This window comes from Alexandromys fortis, unplaced genomic scaffold (genome assembly GCF_014885135.2).
Source record: "Alexandromys fortis isolate MF-2015 unplaced genomic scaffold, M_Fortis_MF-2015_v1.1 scaffold_82, whole genome shotgun sequence".
Lineage (NCBI taxonomy): Eukaryota > Metazoa > Chordata > Mammalia > Rodentia > Cricetidae > Alexandromys > Alexandromys fortis.
The window spans coordinates 7350416-7369730 of NW_026067963.1; the positions used below are offsets into that span (position 1 = coordinate 7350416).

Consider the following 19315-nt stretch of genomic DNA (forward strand, 5'->3'; position numbering starts at 1 on the left):
GAAATTAAAAAGCCCAGCGTGTCTGTTTTACTCCCACCACGCAGCGAAACACGGCCAATCACCCTTTCTTGTTTCTCAACAAGATTACTGAAATTAGAGTACTTACACTGTTGTGTGTTCTGCCAAATTGTTTATCAGCTGATTGTTTTTGTCTCCTCTGCCACGGACTGTCAATTTAAATCCATGCCTGTAGAATAATCTGTGATGGTGATCTGCCGGACTATGTTTAAGCAAACCCCTTTCCAGATCTTTTAACTTCTGTGTAGTCCGGTTGTGTTTGCTGTAAGAGCCCCGGCAGCGGCTGTGCTCGTTCAGGAGGAGAGCAGAAGTTTCCCTCTCCGCCTTAGCCACTCAGCACCTCCACCTGATGCTCGGAGGTTCCCTTCCCCACGCCCACTAACCATTTCTCAGCTGACGTCCCCTCGAGTTGCGGTAGTTCAGGTCCGACATGATCCACCTGTCCAGATTCCACACTTTGAGCACTCAGTTTTACAATGTTGTCCCTGCTTCAGAGGCCACCGTTGTGGGGTGTCGCCCGTGCTTCTGACTGCGTGGTTGTTGGGACTTCCTCCAAAACCCTTTCTAGTATCCAGCAGGAGTCAGGGAGCCACTTAGGCCTGCTGATTTGTTAATAGAAGATATAACAAAGGATACAGATGAAGAAGAATGGTCAAGGGGTACGAGAATGGGACAGCTTCCCTGTCCTCTATACCCCCTGACCTGTGGTCACTTCTCTTGTCCAGCGATCCAGGCGCTCTGACCCTATCATGTCCATGCTTCTGAGGCTGCTTTCCTCATGGTGGTTATCTCTCTGACCAAGTCACCTCAGCCTTCAGACCCTCTCCTTTGTCTGTGGGTTGGGAGGGCAGTGCAGATGGTCCCAGCCCTCCAATCACGTGGTTAGCTCTCCTGCCATGAGGCTATCCAGGAGTCCACCAAGAGATGAGTTTAGTGCTAGGGCTCTCTGTTTTGGAAATGAGGCCTAGGGATAAATATCAGAACAGATTTTCAGTCAATGTGTGGTGGCACACACTTGTAACCCGAGCATTTATGGGATAGAGACAACAGGATCACTGCAAGTTCAAGGCTAGCCAGGGCTACATAGTGAAGTGATTTCATTGTGTTCTTCTCTGTAAGGAAATCAAGAGCCCCCATCTCAGACCTGGAGGGCAGAGGCCAAGTCTAGATTTCTGTCGTGTTACCAAATGATAGATACCAGACAGTTCTTGGGAAAGACCCCCCTCCCCCATCATTACCACACATACACACACACACAGCGTCTTTGAGAAATGGGCTGGTGGTGGTTGTCTGTTCTAAAGAGCCCACACGTGGCCGATGACACACGTCACTTCCTTTGGGATCTGGAACCATGCGGGACAGAGAAGCTAGGGATGGTAGTTAGAACGTGTAGAGAGGACACTTGGGGATGAAGGTTTTGGGAAGGCTGTTGAGTGCCTGTATTTGATGTATGCGTGACAATTGGTATATTAATCAGTCAGAAACCGGTACTTCTCTCCTCGGAAGGAGACTGACCCTTGATGGATTCCTTAGAGAGCTCTGTTCTGATGCTTCATTCCAGGCTTCTTCAGGCAACTCAAAAGAATAAGGACTGGGTCCAGACGGAAATCCAGGCGCGGCATTCTTTCATGAAGGAAATAAGCGATGTGAAGCATTCATTTGAACAGATCGCAACTTCTCTCCAAAACCTGGCGCAGGAAGACCATCCAGAAAGGGCAGGAGAGTTGGAGGTGAGCGAGGGAAGAATTAGTGTAAGTGGCTGGGACTGGCCCACAGTCTTCTGTTCAAGTCCTGGGGCAGAGCTGTAACCCATCAGCTAGAGTTGGACGGTAATCCAGGGAGGGAGTCAGGGAGGGAGGCGCACAGGGCCTGTGGCACACTGCAGAGTCAGGGCAGGAGGGCGAGCATGGTTGGAAAAGGGAGCCAGGCTGGGAGATGGGTCACTCGGAAGTATGTAGACCTATCTGAAACCATGTTTTAAGTATATGCTGATCAGAGACCTCGCCCACATATCAGGAATATGCTAGATGACGTCTTTGTTTGGACTTGCTACCTCAGCTCTGAGAGGCGCTGGGTCTGCCCTGAGGGTCACTTTGAGAATTCAGTTCTTCAGACTGACCTCTCCTCCTATTCGTAGTCCAAAAACGACTTGGGGAACTTTTTAAAAATTGCCTATGTGTGTGTGTATATATATATATGTGTGTGTGTGTGTGTGTGTGTGTGTGTGTGTGTGTGTATATATATATATATATATATATATATATATATATCACATGTGTGCCTGGTGCCTGTGGCTGCTACAAGGGGGTGTTGGATATCCCTGGAACTGGAGTATTGGTTGTAACCCACCATGTGGACGTTAGGAACCAAACCTGGGTCCTCCGCAAGAGGAACAAGTGCTCTTAACCATTGATCCATCTCAGCCCCTCACTTTATTTTCTGTGTATATGTGTGTGCTTGCCTGAGGAGACCCGAAGAGACTGTCAGATCTCCTGGAACCAGAGTTCCATTTGGCTGTGACCCGCCATATAGGTGCCGGAAACTGAATCTGGGTCCTCCTCCCTGAGAACAGCCAGTGCTCTTAACCACTGACCAGTCTCTCCAGCCCTGACTTTGGTGACATTAGGCAAAAGTCTCATGCTCTTGGTAACCACAGAGCCGTTGGTTATCAGTGTTGAAAAGGGAAACCTACTGTCACTTTCAAAAGTTTGCTTTGCGGCGAGGTCACCACCTCCTCTCCTTGAGTAGCTGTGAACTGTGACCAACCATCCCTAAGGCCTGGGTGGAAAGAACAGGATGCAGCCCCACCCCACCAGTGACGTCATTCTTCCCTCTCTAGGCCTGTCAATCAGCCAAGGATGGCGACCCCTGAGCAGGGTATAACATCACAGGTTTAGAGTGGGAACTGTTCCGCGGGGCCGGGACTCAGAGTGCTGCTCACCAGTCACTAAAGGACACAAAAGCCCAGGGAAGTCAAGAAGTAGTTTTCCATTCGATCTTTGGGAAACTTTCCCAAACAGATGAGTTTCTCCTTTGTAATTACGGCGGGAGAACACCGGTCAGATTCTGTTTCTAGGCCGCAAGCAATGGACCATTTGTTCACCACGCTTTTATCTCCTGAAACCTAAATTCTTTACCAGGAACTAGAACCCTCCTTTTGAAAGGCCCGGGGCTCTGTCTGGCTGTCTAATTACATGAAACAGACACTTTGGCTTCAAGCGCAGGGCTCTCGGTGGCCTTGACTCATTATGATGATACTGAAGGAAGAAGCAGAAATAGCAACAAGTTAATAACAACATGGAAAAACCTTCTTTGAAACGTCTGGCCGCTTGTTGCTTTTTAGCCGACTGGCCACAGCTGACGGGCAGTTGATCCTAGAGGTGCTGCAGAGGCTGGGGCTGCCCTAATGCTTTTCTGCCACAATAGTCTGACACCATGAAGAGCGATCAAGTTCAATTCTCACAAATTAGAAAGCATCATCTGACTAAACCCTGGGGCTTAATCTGCTTGTATCAATAGGGAGGTTTTGTCATGTAAAGTTGGCTTATTTAAATTGAGAGGACCCTGGAAAGCCCGGTTGCTCCCCCCCCCCCCGCCCCCTTAGGGCTAGGCTTTTTCCCAGGTTCTGTAAGTATTGAGTCTCTTTTGATGGTTTCAGGAGCTGCGAAGCCTTCTCGAGAAAGGCAAGCTGACTTTCGAGAACATCATGGAAAAACTGCGCATCAAGTATTCCGAAATGTACAGCATAGTCCCCGCGGAGATCGACTCCCAGGTGGAAGACTGCAGGAAGGCGCTGGAGGATGCGGATGAAAAGGTGATGATGGTGTCTGCGTGGTGCCGTTGATGGTGGGGTGGCACGGACGGAAATAGGAATATCCTTTGATGTCACTGTCACTTTGCTAGTTGCAGCTCCGACTGGTTTCATGGAGCGCATGTTTGAGATAAAGGTGCTTGAAGTAACTGCATAAATAACAGGATTTCAGATTCTTTTATGTTCACCAGTTGTCTTAGATGCTTACATTTTAATAATTTGTGTTATCTTTTACTTGGATTATTATTATTATTATTATTATTATTATTATGGTTTAAAAATACTATTTATTCTAAAAAATCCTTTTTAAAAAAATGGGGACATCTGTAATGTTTTTCTTTAAAATGTATTCCCCCAAACATTTTGAAAGACTAACCAAGGAGTGTAGGAATACAGATTTTATTTCTTACTCAAAGTAACACTCAGCATGGGGTGTCTTTAATAGTGATGTTGATGGAATTCTCACAAAGCATCCTGGGGAAAGTTTTTTTACTTCAGAGTTCAGGTCTGAAGAGAGGTTGTGAATTGTTCTGTTGTGCTGGAAACACAGGCACTCAGGAAGACAGTTTTATTAGGGCAACTCAGACCAGCAAAACGAAATTGTGTTTGGTTCAGTGTCCACAAGGAGAGTTTTGTGTTTTGTTTTTAAGCTTAGAATGCCTATAACTTGATAACTATAACAGATCACCCCCAGAAACAGCACAGGGAAAAATGGGGCTCTCTATTCTGAGGAAGTAGGCACTTGGAGAAGGTTGTTTTCCCTAGACGGTAGGGAGGTGGAGAATACCTTTGTGTTTAAATTGGCCTGAGAATAGAGTTGATTGTATTGTATTCAACCAACCATATAGATATACAGAAATATCTAGATTTTCTTATAAAATGGGGATACATGCAAAAATCAGATTTCAAACTCAGATGTTAATGTTGGTTATGGTGGTTTACTCCTGTAATCCCAGTACATCACCGGCTAAGGCAGGGGATTGCCATGAACTGAGGGGCCAGCTGAGGTTGCAGGGCCAGGCCCTGTCTCAAACAGAACTAATGAAACAGCAAACCCCTCAGATGCTAGCACGTGTCATTAGCTTCTCGGACAGATTTCCTAGAACATGTGCTCTGCATGTAATTATGCTTCCTCTTTCTGTGTGAGAATAGATTTTGATTAAACATACAGCAACCTATTAGAACTTTTCTCACGGATCATTATTATCTGTTTTAAAAGACTCCCAAATAGTTTGAGAGAAACTCAGAGTTATTTTTGTGACTTTATGTGGAAACCCCTACAAAGTAAGTTAATAAAAAAGCAGTCTTTCAGGTGTAAGAGTGAAGTTTTCCATTGTGAACTTGTATGTTTGTGACAAATGGAACTGATTTTTATTGTGTCATGGGTCTCAGGGAAATTAAAGGGTCCAGGCCACAGCCATAGACGGTATCTTGTATGTAATTCAGATGGCTGCTTACCCCTGATCATAATCTTGCCTACTGTGCCCAAATGGTAGTATGTCACTGCCCATATCGGCTAACTCCATTTGTTTGTACTGTGTTACACACGCAACAAGAAAAACATTAATACAAAAGGAAAGCGGGAGTTGAGGGGCCAGAGAGATGGCTCAGTGGTTAAGAGCACTTATTGCTCATTCATTTCCTAGGGCCTACATGGTGGCTCACAACCATCTTTAATTCCAATTCCAAGGGATCTGATTCCCTCTTCTGCCTCCTCAGGCACCAGGCACACACTTGGTGAACATCATACATGAGGCAAAATATTCATACACATAAAATTAAGCTAAAAATCCTAAATTTGCATTTTTAAAGCCATGATCTTTATTATAGTATGGTCTATGAATAAAGATACGATATGACAGTGTCCCCAGCCTGCTGAGACTCGAGCTTGCTACAGAGTCTGGGAACTGAGGGCGTCTAGGGTCAAGTTCCGCCAACACTTTGATGTGCGGGTCTTGGTGCTGAGTTAGCCATTAGCCCAGGTTTTGACTTCCACAAATGCATCCTTATCTATCTTATTTTCACCTTAGCTAGTGTGTATAGTTTTATATGGGTATTTTGTGGTTACTTATCAACGGTATCTTAAAAACAAAAAAAACACACTGATCAGCTCTTTGGGAAAACAGTAGTAATACTCCTCATCTTTCCTAGCACATTTTCTTAAGAAAATCATTTAGATTTAAAAAAGTTGTTGTCCTCAGCAGCTAGAGTTCTGGTTGCTGGGGACACACACTAGAAATAGCATAGGAAAAAACAAGGCTCCCCACCCTTTAGACGTAGTTACTTGGGGGAGGTTTTGCCTAACTGTATGGGGAAGTGGAGATTACAATTGTTTAAATTAACCTAAGAATAAAGTTGATCTTCCTGAACCCAGAGGTAGGTAGAAGATTTTCTCATAAAGTTCCGAGTGTCTGAAGTAGCTTTCTTCTCCTATAGAAGTTCTTTTCTATCATTTGATACTCCAGAGGGCCCCCCCCCCCCCCCCCCCGGGTAATTCTTCCCAAATGTAACATGAATTTTACTTATTTGATTAAACATATTTCTGGATCATATTGGAAAGGTCAGGAAACACAGCTGATATTTAGTATAGTCTGATCATCTACCATGTCACCAATACATTCGCAGTGTGGTTGGGATGTGCCCCCGCCATGTTAAAATATTTTACAAGTCAGAAGAGGGAGTGATGTTTGCGATGTTTGAACCTGAGAATGGCGAGCCAAAGCTGTCTGCACACCAACCGCACTTTCTCCCTTGTCACAGATGAGCCATGAAATCTCGAAGAGTTCCCCGTCGTGTGTCATGAGGAGGAAGATGGAAGACATTAGCCATGGGCTTCATTGCATTGAGAAGATGCTGCAACAGAAGAGCAAAAACATGGAGGAAGCGCAGGAAATTCAGAAGGTAACGTGCTCCTTGAAGTGGCCTCGGCATTTGGCATTCTTTCTCATCCCTGGACCCGCATCCCAGACGTGAATCACTCAAGTCAGCCAAAGATGAGTTCTTTGGATAGACCTGAAGCTCCGAGAACCTGAGCCAGGCCTCTAAGCATTAGCTTGGTTGGTAGAGTGCCCGCCTAGCACACACAAAGTCCCGGGTCTGAGCCCCAGCACAGCATAAAACAGGACTTGGTGGCACATGCCGGTCATCAGAGGACTTAGAAGGTGGAAGCGGGGATTGAGGTCATTCCTGGCTGCATAGGGGAGTTTGAGGCCAGCATGGACTGAGGTCCGGTCTCAGCAAACAAATAATAAAATTTTAAGAATGGATGAATGAATACCTAAACCAAATCCCTGGGGCATCCGTGATGAGAGGCCAGCTCAGAGGCACGGAAGGTCAGGTGCGTGGAGGCACTATTTTCAGTCTTTGACAGACAGGCACTTGCCCTGGCTCCTGGCCTCTCTGACTAGAAAATGACATTCCTACAAACAAAGGGACGGTAACCATCTTTCTTGCCATGGGATGACTGACTTAGGAAGTCAGTTGGGGCTGAGAAACAGTACCAGGTTTCCTATAGATTGCCAAGGTTACACAAGACAAAAAAAAAAAAAAAAAAAAAAAAAAAAAATCTCCAAACCGATTTCCCTTGTGAAATTGCTTAGGAAACAAAGTTTCAGGTAAAAGCGTAGATGAGTGTTGTTCTACCTCCAAGTCCCAGGTAAACACCTGCCTGTGAGTTTGTACTGCCATCCACAGCTTTAGGAAGTCCTAATGTAATAAATAGGTCATTCATTGGTAGACATAGCCTTGGTTCTTAAGCAGAAGAACCGGACCTAGCAAGTCAGGTATTGTTTCCCCAAGCTGGTTATTATACAAGAATTAGGTACGATTGGAAAATTTTACCTTTGAAATATCCCTCTGCCCACATAGGTTCAGATTAGAATCCAGGCTATTAGTTTTTTGAGTCAAAAGTGCTTGTCGAACGCTAATGCATGTTGGGAATTTTCGAACACCACACCACTTCCTAGGCGGTAGGCATTGTTGTTCCTTCTATTTTTGCACTCGGGGTTGTCTTCCGGACTTGTGTGTGTGTGTGTGCCTGTACAGGTATGCACACGCAGAAAAGGCAGAAAAGACTACCTAGGCCTTTCTCTTTTTATTTTGATTTGCTTTGGGAGATGGACTCCTCAGGTCCTCTAGGCTGGTCTCAAATTCCTGAGCATAAACAATCCTCTTGGTCTTCTGAGAGCCAAGGCTAAAGAAATTCATCATCACACCCTGCTTAACTAGCCTTTTAAACACCTCCTGTGGACCTCCTGGCTTTTGCCCATTTGGGGCCGTACGAGCCTTGTCTGCTATTAGTCATCCTTGTTTACCCTCCAGGTTTTCCTGTCTCACAGCGGCTCACTTGTACCAAAGTGAATGGTTAGAATTAGAAAGTGGTTCCCGGTTTAGACCACAAATGGTTGCTGGGTGTGAATAAACAAGTATACAAGCGTGCCAGTGATGATGTCTATTAGCATTGCCACATGCAAGTGAGTGCCGTGTGCAAGCCGGCCATTACCCCCGTGGCAGATTCATTGAAACTGACTTCACATTTCCTTCTCCAGAAAATATGGGATGAACTCGACCTCTGGCATTCCAAGCTGAATGAGCTGGACTCTGAAGTCCAGGACTTTGTCGAGCAGGACCCAGGGCAGGCTCAAGAATGGATGGATAACCTCATGGCTCCTTTCCAGCGGCATCAGCAAGTGTCCCAGAGAGCAGAATCCAGAACCTCACAGCTCAACAAGGTGCCGTCATGAAACCTGATAGCCGCATAGCGTGGCGGTTCCACAGAGGTTGACATTCAGGGGTGGCCAGTAGTGTCATACTGTGGCCATCCTCATCCCCTTCCTAGGTGCCATAGTGAGCCCACAGCAGGAGTCCAGGCAGCTGAGCTTCCCTAGGCAAATGGAGACCCAAGAGTGGGCATGTAGGGCATGCTGTCCCAGAGCCTGGGGAGGGAGCCTGCAATGAGAGAGGTGCCATTTTGGAACAAGGTCCCTTTCTACTTCTGTTCTAAAGAGTGGCTGTGTTTGGTGAATCCCAAGTGTGATCCTGTGGGACAGGATCCTGAAATGGGATATGACAGGACCAGGTCCTGAACTCGAGGAGAAAGTGTAAGCCCTATGTTCAGAATGAGGCAGAAATGGGGCTGGCTAGGCTAGTCGCAGCTCTGACTGGGAACCTTTGTCAAGGCCTAACAGGAACTCTTTAAATCCTTGCTACCTGTCATTGCAAGTTGGACAGTTCTTCACCTGGAGCCTGGCATGCGACTGGCCGACATTAGTTAGCTCTCCTCTTGATTAGAGTTCAGTCTGGCCCGGTACCTAGCCTCCAGCAAGCTTGCTTCCCGTTTTGTTCCACAGGCCACAATCAAGATGGAAGAATATAGTGATCTTCTGAAAAACACAGAGGCGTGGCTAGAGAAGACTAGCCGTCTGCTAGCCACTCCTGCCTGCTATGACTCTTCAAAGACCCTGAGCCACCGAGCCAGCACCCTCCAGGTAAGACCTCTGGGGTTTTCACCAAGTCAGCACAATCGACCCCTTTTCCACTTGACACCCAAACACATCATTGATAAGCCACAACCTTTCCTTTCTTGTACATCCCCCAAATCACACTTTAATAACGCCATGATGTAAAATACCTTATAAGCTTAAAAATTCCCACAGTCATTACAAGTTCAAACACTTTAAAATTCACTAAAAAAAAAAAAAAAAAAAATCCAAAGATCTCTTTTAAACCCTAAAATCTCCATAAAAATTTAGTCTTTCAACTGTGGGCTCCTGTAAAATTTAAAAAAAAAAAAAGTAAGTTAAATACTTTCTTACTTCAAGAGGGAAAGGCACAGTCACACAGATCTAAGCAATGTCCGGGATCTGGGATCCACTCACGGTCTTCTGGGTTCCTCCAGAGAGCTTGGGTCACTCCTCCAGCTCCGCCCTCTATGTGGACAGGCTCCTCTCTCCACTGCTGTAGCCAAGAATAGCATGGTCGTCCCATGGTGATGGCATCTCCCAAAGGCAGGGGTCTTCTGCTGTAACTGGGCGGCACTGTCACCAGTAGCCTCTTCTAGACTCTCCTTCACAGTGCCAAGCCTCCATTTCTCAGCATGACCCTTTCAAACCTGGGCCTTCAACTGCAATAGCCTCTGCTGACTTCTCCACAGGGCTGAGCCTCAGCTGCTGTCCATGACCCCTTCAGGCCTGCAAAACCAAGTACCTCCTGGGTGACTCTTACACATTGCTAAGTCCAGCTATCAGCATGAGGTACAGCATTGGCTGCCTCTGAACAGCTTCTGTGTGCCGACTCTCAGGAAACTTTGACAGTTTAATTCACGCATGTATATAATGATTTTGGTCATTTGTCCTTCCATTACCCTTTTCCATACATTTCCCCTCCCACTGAACCCCTTCTTTCCAATAATCCCTCTCCTACATGTTTTTAAAAAACAAACAAAAAATCAGCATGGATATGTGGGGTGTTAACGGGAGCATGGTCAACTTATCAGAGATGACATTAGAGACGAAAATGACATCCCTGCTCCAGCAACCCCTGACAACCTCTCCTCAGGAAGTAGTGAGGCCTTGTGAGCCCCTCTGCCCCCCATGACCGCCAGTTGCAACGTTGTGGCTTCGATAGCAGGCCCGAGCCCCAGAACATAACAATATGTCTTTGGTTTTGAGAAACCAGGTTTATCATAATTACCAGGCAGTAGAAATGGAGTCAGGCCTGGTATGCCATGCTTTGGAAGACCTTGTCCTTCCGGGAATCCCTCAGGTTCACTGTGCCCATTAGAGAGGCCGAGCCAATGGACGTGTTTCCCTTCTTGGGGCCATGGCTGCCAGGGATTGTCCAGTGCCAGGAACTGACTGGATTGATTGTAAATGTGGATTTTCATTCTCTCATTATTAGATCCCGAGAAAGAGTTGCTAAGGAATTGGTTCATAACAGTTTCTATAGCAACCAGACCTCAAAGATGGCCTGAGTCCTTTATAGATTTAAGATGGCATGGTGTTTCCTTGAGTGGCCGACTTCACCTCCCGACAGTTGAGATTTGGTGGCACATTTTTGTTGTATGGCATCAGCTGTCAAGAGATTGCGTTTTTAATCCACTTATTTCTTTTCTTCTCCTTGCACGGATTTCCTTTGTCCCCCATTCCCCAGTCTGTCTGCCTCCCCCCACACACACACACTTTAGGTTGTTTCTCCACATCCCTAGAGCACATCATTTTTCTATTTTTAATCAATTTTATGATTTGCCTTTTTTGAAAGATTTATTTATTTTTGTGTGTATCAGTATTTTGCCTGCATGTATCTGAGTGTGCCGTGCGTGTGTGTTCATGCATGCACACACAGTGCCAGCAGAGGCCAGAAGATAAGGTCTCACTTAGTGCAGATTGACCTTGAACTCCTAATCCCCCACACACATCTCCACCTCCCAAATACTAGGGTTAAGGCGTGTACTAGCATATCTGTATTTTTTTCATTCTCTTCTCTGTCATCTTAGTGCACCCCCCTACCCCATCTCTATTTATTTCAGTGGCTATCAGTGCTCTCCACTGAACACGAGAAAGTTCATTTTGCCGGGCATAGTAGCAATCCACTATAAAGCCTGTGGCTAGAAGGATAGATAGGCAAATCAAAAATTCAAAGCCTAGCCTAAACTAGCAAGTCTCTTAACTCATTTTTTGTTTTTCTTATTTTTTTTGTTTGTTTTTTGAGACAGGGTTTCTCTGTGTAGCCCTGGCTGTCCTGGAACTTGTTCTGTAGACCAGGCTGGCCTCAAACTCAGAGATCCGCCTGCCTCTGCCTCCCCAGTGCTGGGATTACTACCAGCAGCCAATTTTTGTTTATTTTAATTGCACATTCACTTAGTATGATGCGCCTGTAATTCATCCCGTTATTACAGCCGTCAGTAGTTCATCCTTTCTGTTGTCGAGTGCCGTTTCAGTTACGGAGACCACCTGCTTCTTCATCTGCCAGCTAACAGATGCTTGGGTTGCTTCTGTGCATTCACTAATGTTGTGTAACAAGTTACAGGAAAACTTGGAAACACCAGACAACCAACATTTATTATCTGACGGAGTCTGTCAGCATACGCTCAAGTCAACCCCCACTGACAGTAGTAGAGTGTTCATTGGCTTCATTCTGAACACAGAAATGACCGGGACTTGGCAACTTTGAGACCAAGTTTACACTTCCATGGATCTGGCCTTGATAGATCCGTTTCATCATCTTGGTGTTTCCCCCCTCTTCTCCTTGTTTATCTAGATGGCTCTGGAAGATTCTGAGCAGAAGTACAACCTTCTACATTCAGTGTTCACAGATCTAGAAGACCTGTCGCTCATTTTTGAAACTGACGACTTAATCCAGTCCATTCAAGAGTTAAGTGGCCAGGTGGCAGCTTTACAGCAGCAGATAGTGGAGGACCTTCCACACATCCAGCAGGTGGCAGACGTAAGTGACCACAGAGTTGTGGGTTCCGGTGTCCTGTGCACTTTACCAGGAATCGCCCCCAAATCCTGTGGAAGCACACTAGGCAGATACGTTTTTAATGGATGCTATTTCTGAGGTTATAATTTACTTTGTACAACCACAGCAAGATGCATGACCCCATCCTTCCCCCAGAAGTGGCCTAGCTCCAACAGGAAGAAACCTGATAAATAATCCTGCTGTTCACACTCTGACCTAATCCCTGGGGTCAATTCTTGGTTGCTAAAGCTTTTGACAAAGTGGTAGCATCCTTCTGTGATTTTTGACAGAAATGACTTTAAGGTGCATTCTATAGTTTGGCATAGCTGCTGCTGCTGCTGCTGCTGCTGCTGCTGCTGCTGCTGCTGCTGCTGCTGCTGCTGCTGCTGCTGCTGCTGCTTCTTCTTCTTCTTCTTCTTCTTCTTCTTCTTCTTCTTCTTCTTCTTCTTCTTCTTCTTCTTCTTCATCATCATCATCATCATCATCATCATCATCATCATCACAGGGTTTCTCTGTGGCTTTTGGAGCCTGTCCTGGAACTCGCTCTGTAGACCAGGCTGGTCTCGAACTCACAGAGATCCGCCTGCCTCTGCCTCCCGAGTGCTGGGATTAAAGGCGTGCGCCACCATTGCCCGGCTTGTGTAGCTTCTTCTTAAACAGTAGGTGAAAAAAATAAATTTTAATGTAATCTGGCTTATCATAATTTAGATGTGTGCCTATAGTTACTGCTGGTATTGACTCATAAAGACTTTTTTCAGTATCGAGTAACTCTAAACTGCTATAATTTGAAAGCTTCAGCCTTCCTACCCCATTCATTTCTAAAATCTCCCTTATCAACTGAATCATCTTATTTTTATGTTGCGTCTGTCTCGAACTTTAAGCTCGATTTCCAGCTCTCAGTCAGTCAGTGCATGTCAGTGTGTGGGTTTTTCTCGCGTATTTTAACTTCTTTTTCTTTTTTTTTTTTTTTTTTTTTTTTTTTTTTTTTTTTTTTTTTTTTTTTTTTTTTTTTTTTTTTTTTTTNCTGTAGCTTTGGAGCCTGTCCTGGAACTCCCTTTGTAGACCAGGCTGGCCTCGAACTCAGAGATCCGCCTGCCTCTGCCTCCCGAGTGCTGGGATTAAAGGCGTGCGCCACCACCGCCCGGCCTTAACTTCTTTTTCTAGCATTTCACTTTAAGATTCTTGGCCCAGTTATGAACCTTGACACTGGGAGAATTAACCATTAGACAAGGGATCTAGTGTTTGAGGTAATCTGAGTAGATCATGACATCACTCCGTAGCGTTCTGCTGGGCAAGAGCTCGTTAGGGGGTGAAAATCTTGGGGTTTTTCCAGCCCCTGGTCAGTTACTCAAGGATGACTTTATCGTCTCTTTTTTAACTAAAGTGACATGAATTACTAAAATACCAGACCCACTCGTACTTGTGTATTTAAACACATTCCAAAGATAAATTTAAAGAGTTTGTAGATAACGGAGAATGTGTTTGAGAAGTCGATTTGGAAGCATGCCAATCTCTGGTCTCAGGAGTAAAGGAAACTTGGCCATGTGAATGTCTTAACTTCACGGTGCTTTCTAGCGCAGTGTTCTGTTTTTTGAGACAGGGTAATAGTCCTGACAGTTCCAGAGCTCTCTTTGTAGATCACAGTGGCCTCGAACTCACAGAGATTCGTCTGCCTCTGTCTCCCAAGTGCCTGGCTAACTAATATTTTTTTAAAAAAGTCATGCAATCATCTGTTAGTTTTTAAGCAGTGTAAGTGGTTAAATATGAGAATGGAATTAATAACAATATATTATGCATTACGGATTATTGCTGGGCAGCAATGTAGCATATGAGTGTGTGTCTTGTTTCTAAACTTCTAGGATGTGGTTGCCATTGAGTCCGAAGTAAAATCAATGGAAAAAAAGGTCGCAAAAATCAAAGCTATCCTGTTATCCAAAGAAATATTTGATTTTTCTCCTGAAGAACACCTCAAGCATGGGGAGGTATGCATGGATCATTTTCAAGAGCTTTTTTTTTTCTCACAATACCTACTGTCTGACTAAAAATATGTAGTCATAGGGTATGACCTAGTGCTGAACTCATTAGAATCATAGCAAATAAGGCTGGGAACAGCTGTATATACATATGAAAATACTTTTAAAATATCTTTGAAATTTTATTTATTTTTTATTTCATGTGTATGTATTTTCCTAAATGCATGTCTGTGTACCATAAGCCCACAATGCCCTCGGAGGCCAGAAGAGAGTATTGGATCCCCTAGGCCTGGAGTTACAGCTGTGAGCCACCCTGTGGGTGCTGGAAATTGAGCCCGGGTGGAAGAGCAGCCAGTTCCATGAAAATCGTTTAAATCGTATTTATCGTGTTCTCTATGTAACAAACAGCAGCTTCCCTGCAGGTTACTTTGTCATTTAAGCTTTGCCCTCCTGAGACCCTGAGCACCAACAAGGGTCCGTAGAGGGTTTCTGGCCCCAGCAGTAGTGTTTACTGGCTTTGAATGTTCCCTGGATTCTCTTTTATCTCTGTGTGTCGGTCCTGAGACCATCAGCCAAGTTATGGCTTGCTGAGCGCTAAGCACAGTATCTCAGCAAATGCACTGACCTTCCCACTCAGCCTCATGAGCCACAGCAGACCCTTCGGGATCAGGCAGATCTGAGTTCTGATCTTACCCCTGCCTCTTGCCGTCCAAGTTTAACTGGCTCTTTTTCCTTCTGGGAACCCCCTTCTTAATCTGTGAAAGCAAGGTTAGCGTACTTCCCTTTCAGGGTTAAACAGGTCCTATCTATGAGGTATATAATGAAATTTGGCTAGATACTTCTGTTTAATTTAGGGACTGGGTTTTTTTTTTTTTTTCAGGACTCCTACAGGAAGTCCTGGGTTAGGTACAGTTGCTTTGGAAGTAAGATTCAGCACCTGACTAGTAACAGCACGCAGAACGAAGTCACAGTTCCATACAGAGAGAGGAAGGGAGGAACCAGCTGTCTGAATGCTGACATAGTGTTTAGAAAGTTAGTCTTCCCCCAGACATTCATTCTTAAGACATTTAACAATCAGACCTCAATAGCTCGTTTAAATATAAATTAGGAAAATGCTTTAAAAACTGAAAATGCAGGACTGGAGAGATGGCTCAGTGGTTGAAGCATGCTTATTGCTCTTTCAGAGGACCTGAGTTGGGTTCCCAGCACCACATGGTGGCGCCAGCTCCTGCGCCCTCTGCTGGCCTCTGAAGGCTCTGCACCCCCCACCATTCCTGTATATACATATACTCACAATTAAAAGTAAAAATAAACTATTTTTAATTGAAATAGCACATTGAATACCAACATGAAATTATAAGTATTTTAACTTGCACTAAGTAAACTTGCATGTGCTTTTGTGGGGTTTTTTTGTTTGTTTGTGTTTCGGTTTTCATTCACATACGGGGACTTCCTTTCTGCTGTCAAGGTCATACTTGAAAACATCCATGCCATGAAAAAAACTATTGCTGAGATAATGACCTACCAAATGGAGCTGAGGTTACCGCAGACAGCAAGCAAACCCCTGCCTGTGTTCCAGAGGACACATGAGCTTTTACAAGACGTGAAGCTGCTGGAAAACGTGGCGCAGGAGCAGAATGAGCTGTTGAAGGTGAGCGGCGGTGTCCGACGAGAGCCAGCGTACTGCGCGAAAATGTCCCGTCAGAGTTGGTTTCATTCTTCTGGCAGTTTGGCTTCTATTGCGGGGATAAAATGGCTTGAGGAGAAGAAAGTTTACTTGGCTAGCGTATCCTGGGTCAGAGTCCGCTGAGGGAAGCCAAGGCAGGAACCTGGAGGCAGGAACTGAAACAGAAGCCGTGGATGAGATGCTACTTACTGGCTTGTCTCGTCAATTTCCTTCCTTATACTGCATAGGACCATCTCCCCAGGGGTGGCACTGCCCACAAGGGGCTGGGCCCTCCTCCCACATCAACAGTCCATCAAGAAAATACTCTACAGACTTGCCTCCAGGACAGTCTGATGGAGGCATTTTCTCAGTTGTGATTCTTCTTCCCTAATGACCCCAGCCTGTGTTAAGCGGACAGAAGCACAACTAACCAGTGTAGTTTTCAAGTTTAATTGAAAGCAGTTGTTCCCCCAAGAATTTATTTGCTCTAAATAAAGAGTTTCTTTTGTCCCCGTGTTTCTTACCCTTACCCTGGTTGAGCGCATTGGCAGTCTATGGTCTGTTTAGTTACTGCAGCTGCTAAAGACCTATGTGAGTGGAATGGAGGGGATGAGAACTCAAACCCGATCAAGGCCCTTGCAGCCTCTGGAGACTTGAGAACCTAAAGCAAGCATCACATAGCAGTCTCCCTGTCCACCTCAGTCACTTCCTGTGAATTAGATCAGTAGTCCCCAACACCTGACATAGTGTAGGCCTGGGCCATTTGCCCTCTCAGGGAGACGTGCGTTGGAAGTCTTAAATGGAAGAGTTAACTAGCGCCAAGGTTAGTTCCTATGCAATAAGACAAGAATTTTAGTTTTTGAACCTTCTGCTGTTTCTCCATCTTGAGGGTCTCTTCCTTCTCATGACATTTTCCTAGCACTCTCAGGAGGAGGGGTCCCCCCTTGTAAGTTTGTTACTCCACTACCCTCAAGTCAGAATGATTGTAGTTTATATTCCTAGGGCAACAGCCACTCCCACAGAACAGGAATTGTTAAAAGAATCTCGAACTCCACGGGCAATCTCCCCCTCTTGGCAGAGACGTTCTTCCTGTTGCTTCCTCTTTCTTTGGAAAGTGCTGTATCTTACTTCTTCTACAATTCCCTCTATATCCTGACCCTCTAAAACTGGGGGATGCTGTGCTCCCTGATTTGAAGACTAACAGTCCTCTGACGTGACTACCGATCTACTGATGTTGTTTTCCTCCTAAGACCCAGAGAGGGTACCAGAGAGGGTACCTTTGTAGAAATAGTTGATAAGTGAAGAACAAAGGGCCAAATCTGATGTATCATGTTTAATCTCTTCTGTCTAACTGGGTTTCTGGTCAGGACCAGAGAATAACCCTAACTGTGCTTTCAAGAAGAAGAAAAGGGGATGGGGCGGGGGGGGGGGGGGGGAGTTGTATTTCCTTTTCTGTCGTTAGGCATCAAACTGCTTTGAAAATTTCCCATCTTACTGTGTACATGGGAATCCCATGTGCCCCTCATGTATTCAAAGCAAGTAAGCCATTGGTAATGAAAATATTTAGAATATGGTACATTTCTTTTAGTTCCCACTTCTGATAGGACAAGTCCCCTTATTGTGAACAATAAGACAGATGACTTTGGTGGAGACGAACGGGTTGTCCCCCGTTGCTGTGAGCATGGGAACGGGTGTGTGCAGCGAATATAGCTACTCATTTCCAGGCTGCAGCTAAAACTATGGTTAAATATTGTTTTTTAAATACCAAGAAGGATTATGCGTTAGCCATAAACTGTGTCATTTCAGAAGACATTTTGCTTCCTATGAAGCCCACCAGAGCAATATCTAGACTCGCTTTTGAAGTCTGGTTTTGTCTTTTAATCTCACCATACTGTTCCCTAAACATTAGAGTCCCTAGCAGGTTCTGGTTAGCTTTGCCGCATTCTGCAAACTCCTACTGCTCTGGAAGCTTCAGACTACACTCATGAAGTGCACAGCACTGACTCTAAAGGGCAGCAGGGAGGATGTCACACTGGGCAAATACACCATAGTGACAAACAATGTGCTCTGTGCCTTCAGGATCAGGCCTGTCACCATTGTTTGTGGAGAGCGCCAAGTGCGTTTCATATTAGCATGGTAAATATATGGGGTCGGCAAGATGGCTCAGTAGGTAAAGGAGCCTGCCTTGCAAGCCTGGTGACCTGAGTTTGATCCCTAGATCCCACAGAAAGGTATAAGGTGCATGTGTGTGCATGCGTGTACACAATTCTGAAACTTTATTAAATGGTGTACGTGACATACCAGTAATTTTATAAGACTTAGAAACTTTGTTAGCAGGCTATAAAATGCTTCCCAGAATAAGCCCCCTAGACTAGAAATAGGAGCATAAGAAGCTAAGAGTGTTTAATTAGACCTGGACCCCAAGCCCTGCTGAGGCGCCCTGAAGTCTAGTAGAGCAGGTAAATTGGGCTCCAGCATGGCAAACTTTACTGTCTAGGTTTTAAATATAAATACGGGTGATATTTGGAATATAACAATATTTGGAAGTTGTGTTTATTTAGAATACAAATGTAAAGTACAGGGATATTCAGGGACCTGTAAGATGGCTCAGTAGGTGAAGGCCCTTGCATGCCAGGCCTGGCAACCGACGTCTGATCCATGAACACACATGGTGGAAGGAGGGAACTGCCTCTTGAACGCTGTCCTCGGGGCTCCACCAGGACAATCCCCACTCCTCTGCACACACACACAATACATACAAAGTAATATGAGTTTTATTATTAAACAAAGATTCTGTTTCCTATTGGAATCTGTGGGCAGAGTCTCTGCATTACATTGGAACTTGTGACGGGTTAGCTGGTAACAGATACAGCTTGTTTGTTCCTTAGATGGTAACAATGACTCTTCTTTGGGGCAATGGGTGTTATTTTATAGGTTGTCATAAAACAGACAGCTGAATGTGATGGCGAAATAGAAAATCTGAAGCGGACGTTAAATAATTATTCAGCTGAGTTCTCCCCGGAACGTGTGTCACAAGAGCAAGTTGCTGACCTGCCTTCATTACAGGTAGGTCTGGTTCACTCATCTGTCCGTTCCTCCAGAGACTCTGGCTTTAGCCGTAGGGTGTAGAATCTTTGGTAGTATGACAGTGGTATGCCTGACATCTGTCTTACAACGGGAGCTCTTTTCTTTCCTTTCTTATTTCAGGAAATGGTGGTTCTGTGGTGTCATCGACATGCCTTTATGACCCCTAAACTTTAGATCTAGTCCTGGAAACTAAGCAGGCCACCACTTCTAAACCCTGGGGTGGGGCTTCTAAGGTGCCCACACTCTCAGCCGGGTGCGTCTTGGTTTGCATTTTCTCTGTGTCCAAGGAGCTGAGGGGGTTTG

The 19315-nt window shown here is 45.1% G+C and overlaps 1 protein-coding gene across 8 annotated transcripts in view; it reads left to right on the top strand.

Moving 5' to 3' along the window:
• The window catches only part of Syne2 (spectrin repeat containing nuclear envelope protein 2), a 292157-nt gene that overhangs the window by 159033 nt on the left and 113809 nt on the right, over positions 1–19315 (top strand). For 7 of the 8 annotated variants that reach the window (XM_050153713.1, XM_050153714.1, XM_050153716.1 and 4 more), the window contains exons 53-61: positions 1580–1748; positions 3677–3832; positions 6590–6730; positions 8377–8559; positions 9178–9315; positions 12086–12271; positions 14146–14268; positions 15728–15910; positions 18860–18991. In XM_050153713.1, the coding sequence (XP_050009670.1) occupies positions 1580–1748; positions 3677–3832; positions 6590–6730; positions 8377–8559; positions 9178–9315; positions 12086–12271; positions 14146–14268; positions 15728–15910; positions 18860–18991 (1411 nt within the window). The remainder of the gene's footprint in view (positions 1–1579; positions 1749–3676; positions 3833–6589; positions 6731–8376; positions 8560–9177; positions 9316–12085; positions 12272–14145; positions 14269–15727; positions 15911–18859; positions 18992–19315) is intronic. The other variant, XM_050153721.1, reaches the window with a different exon arrangement.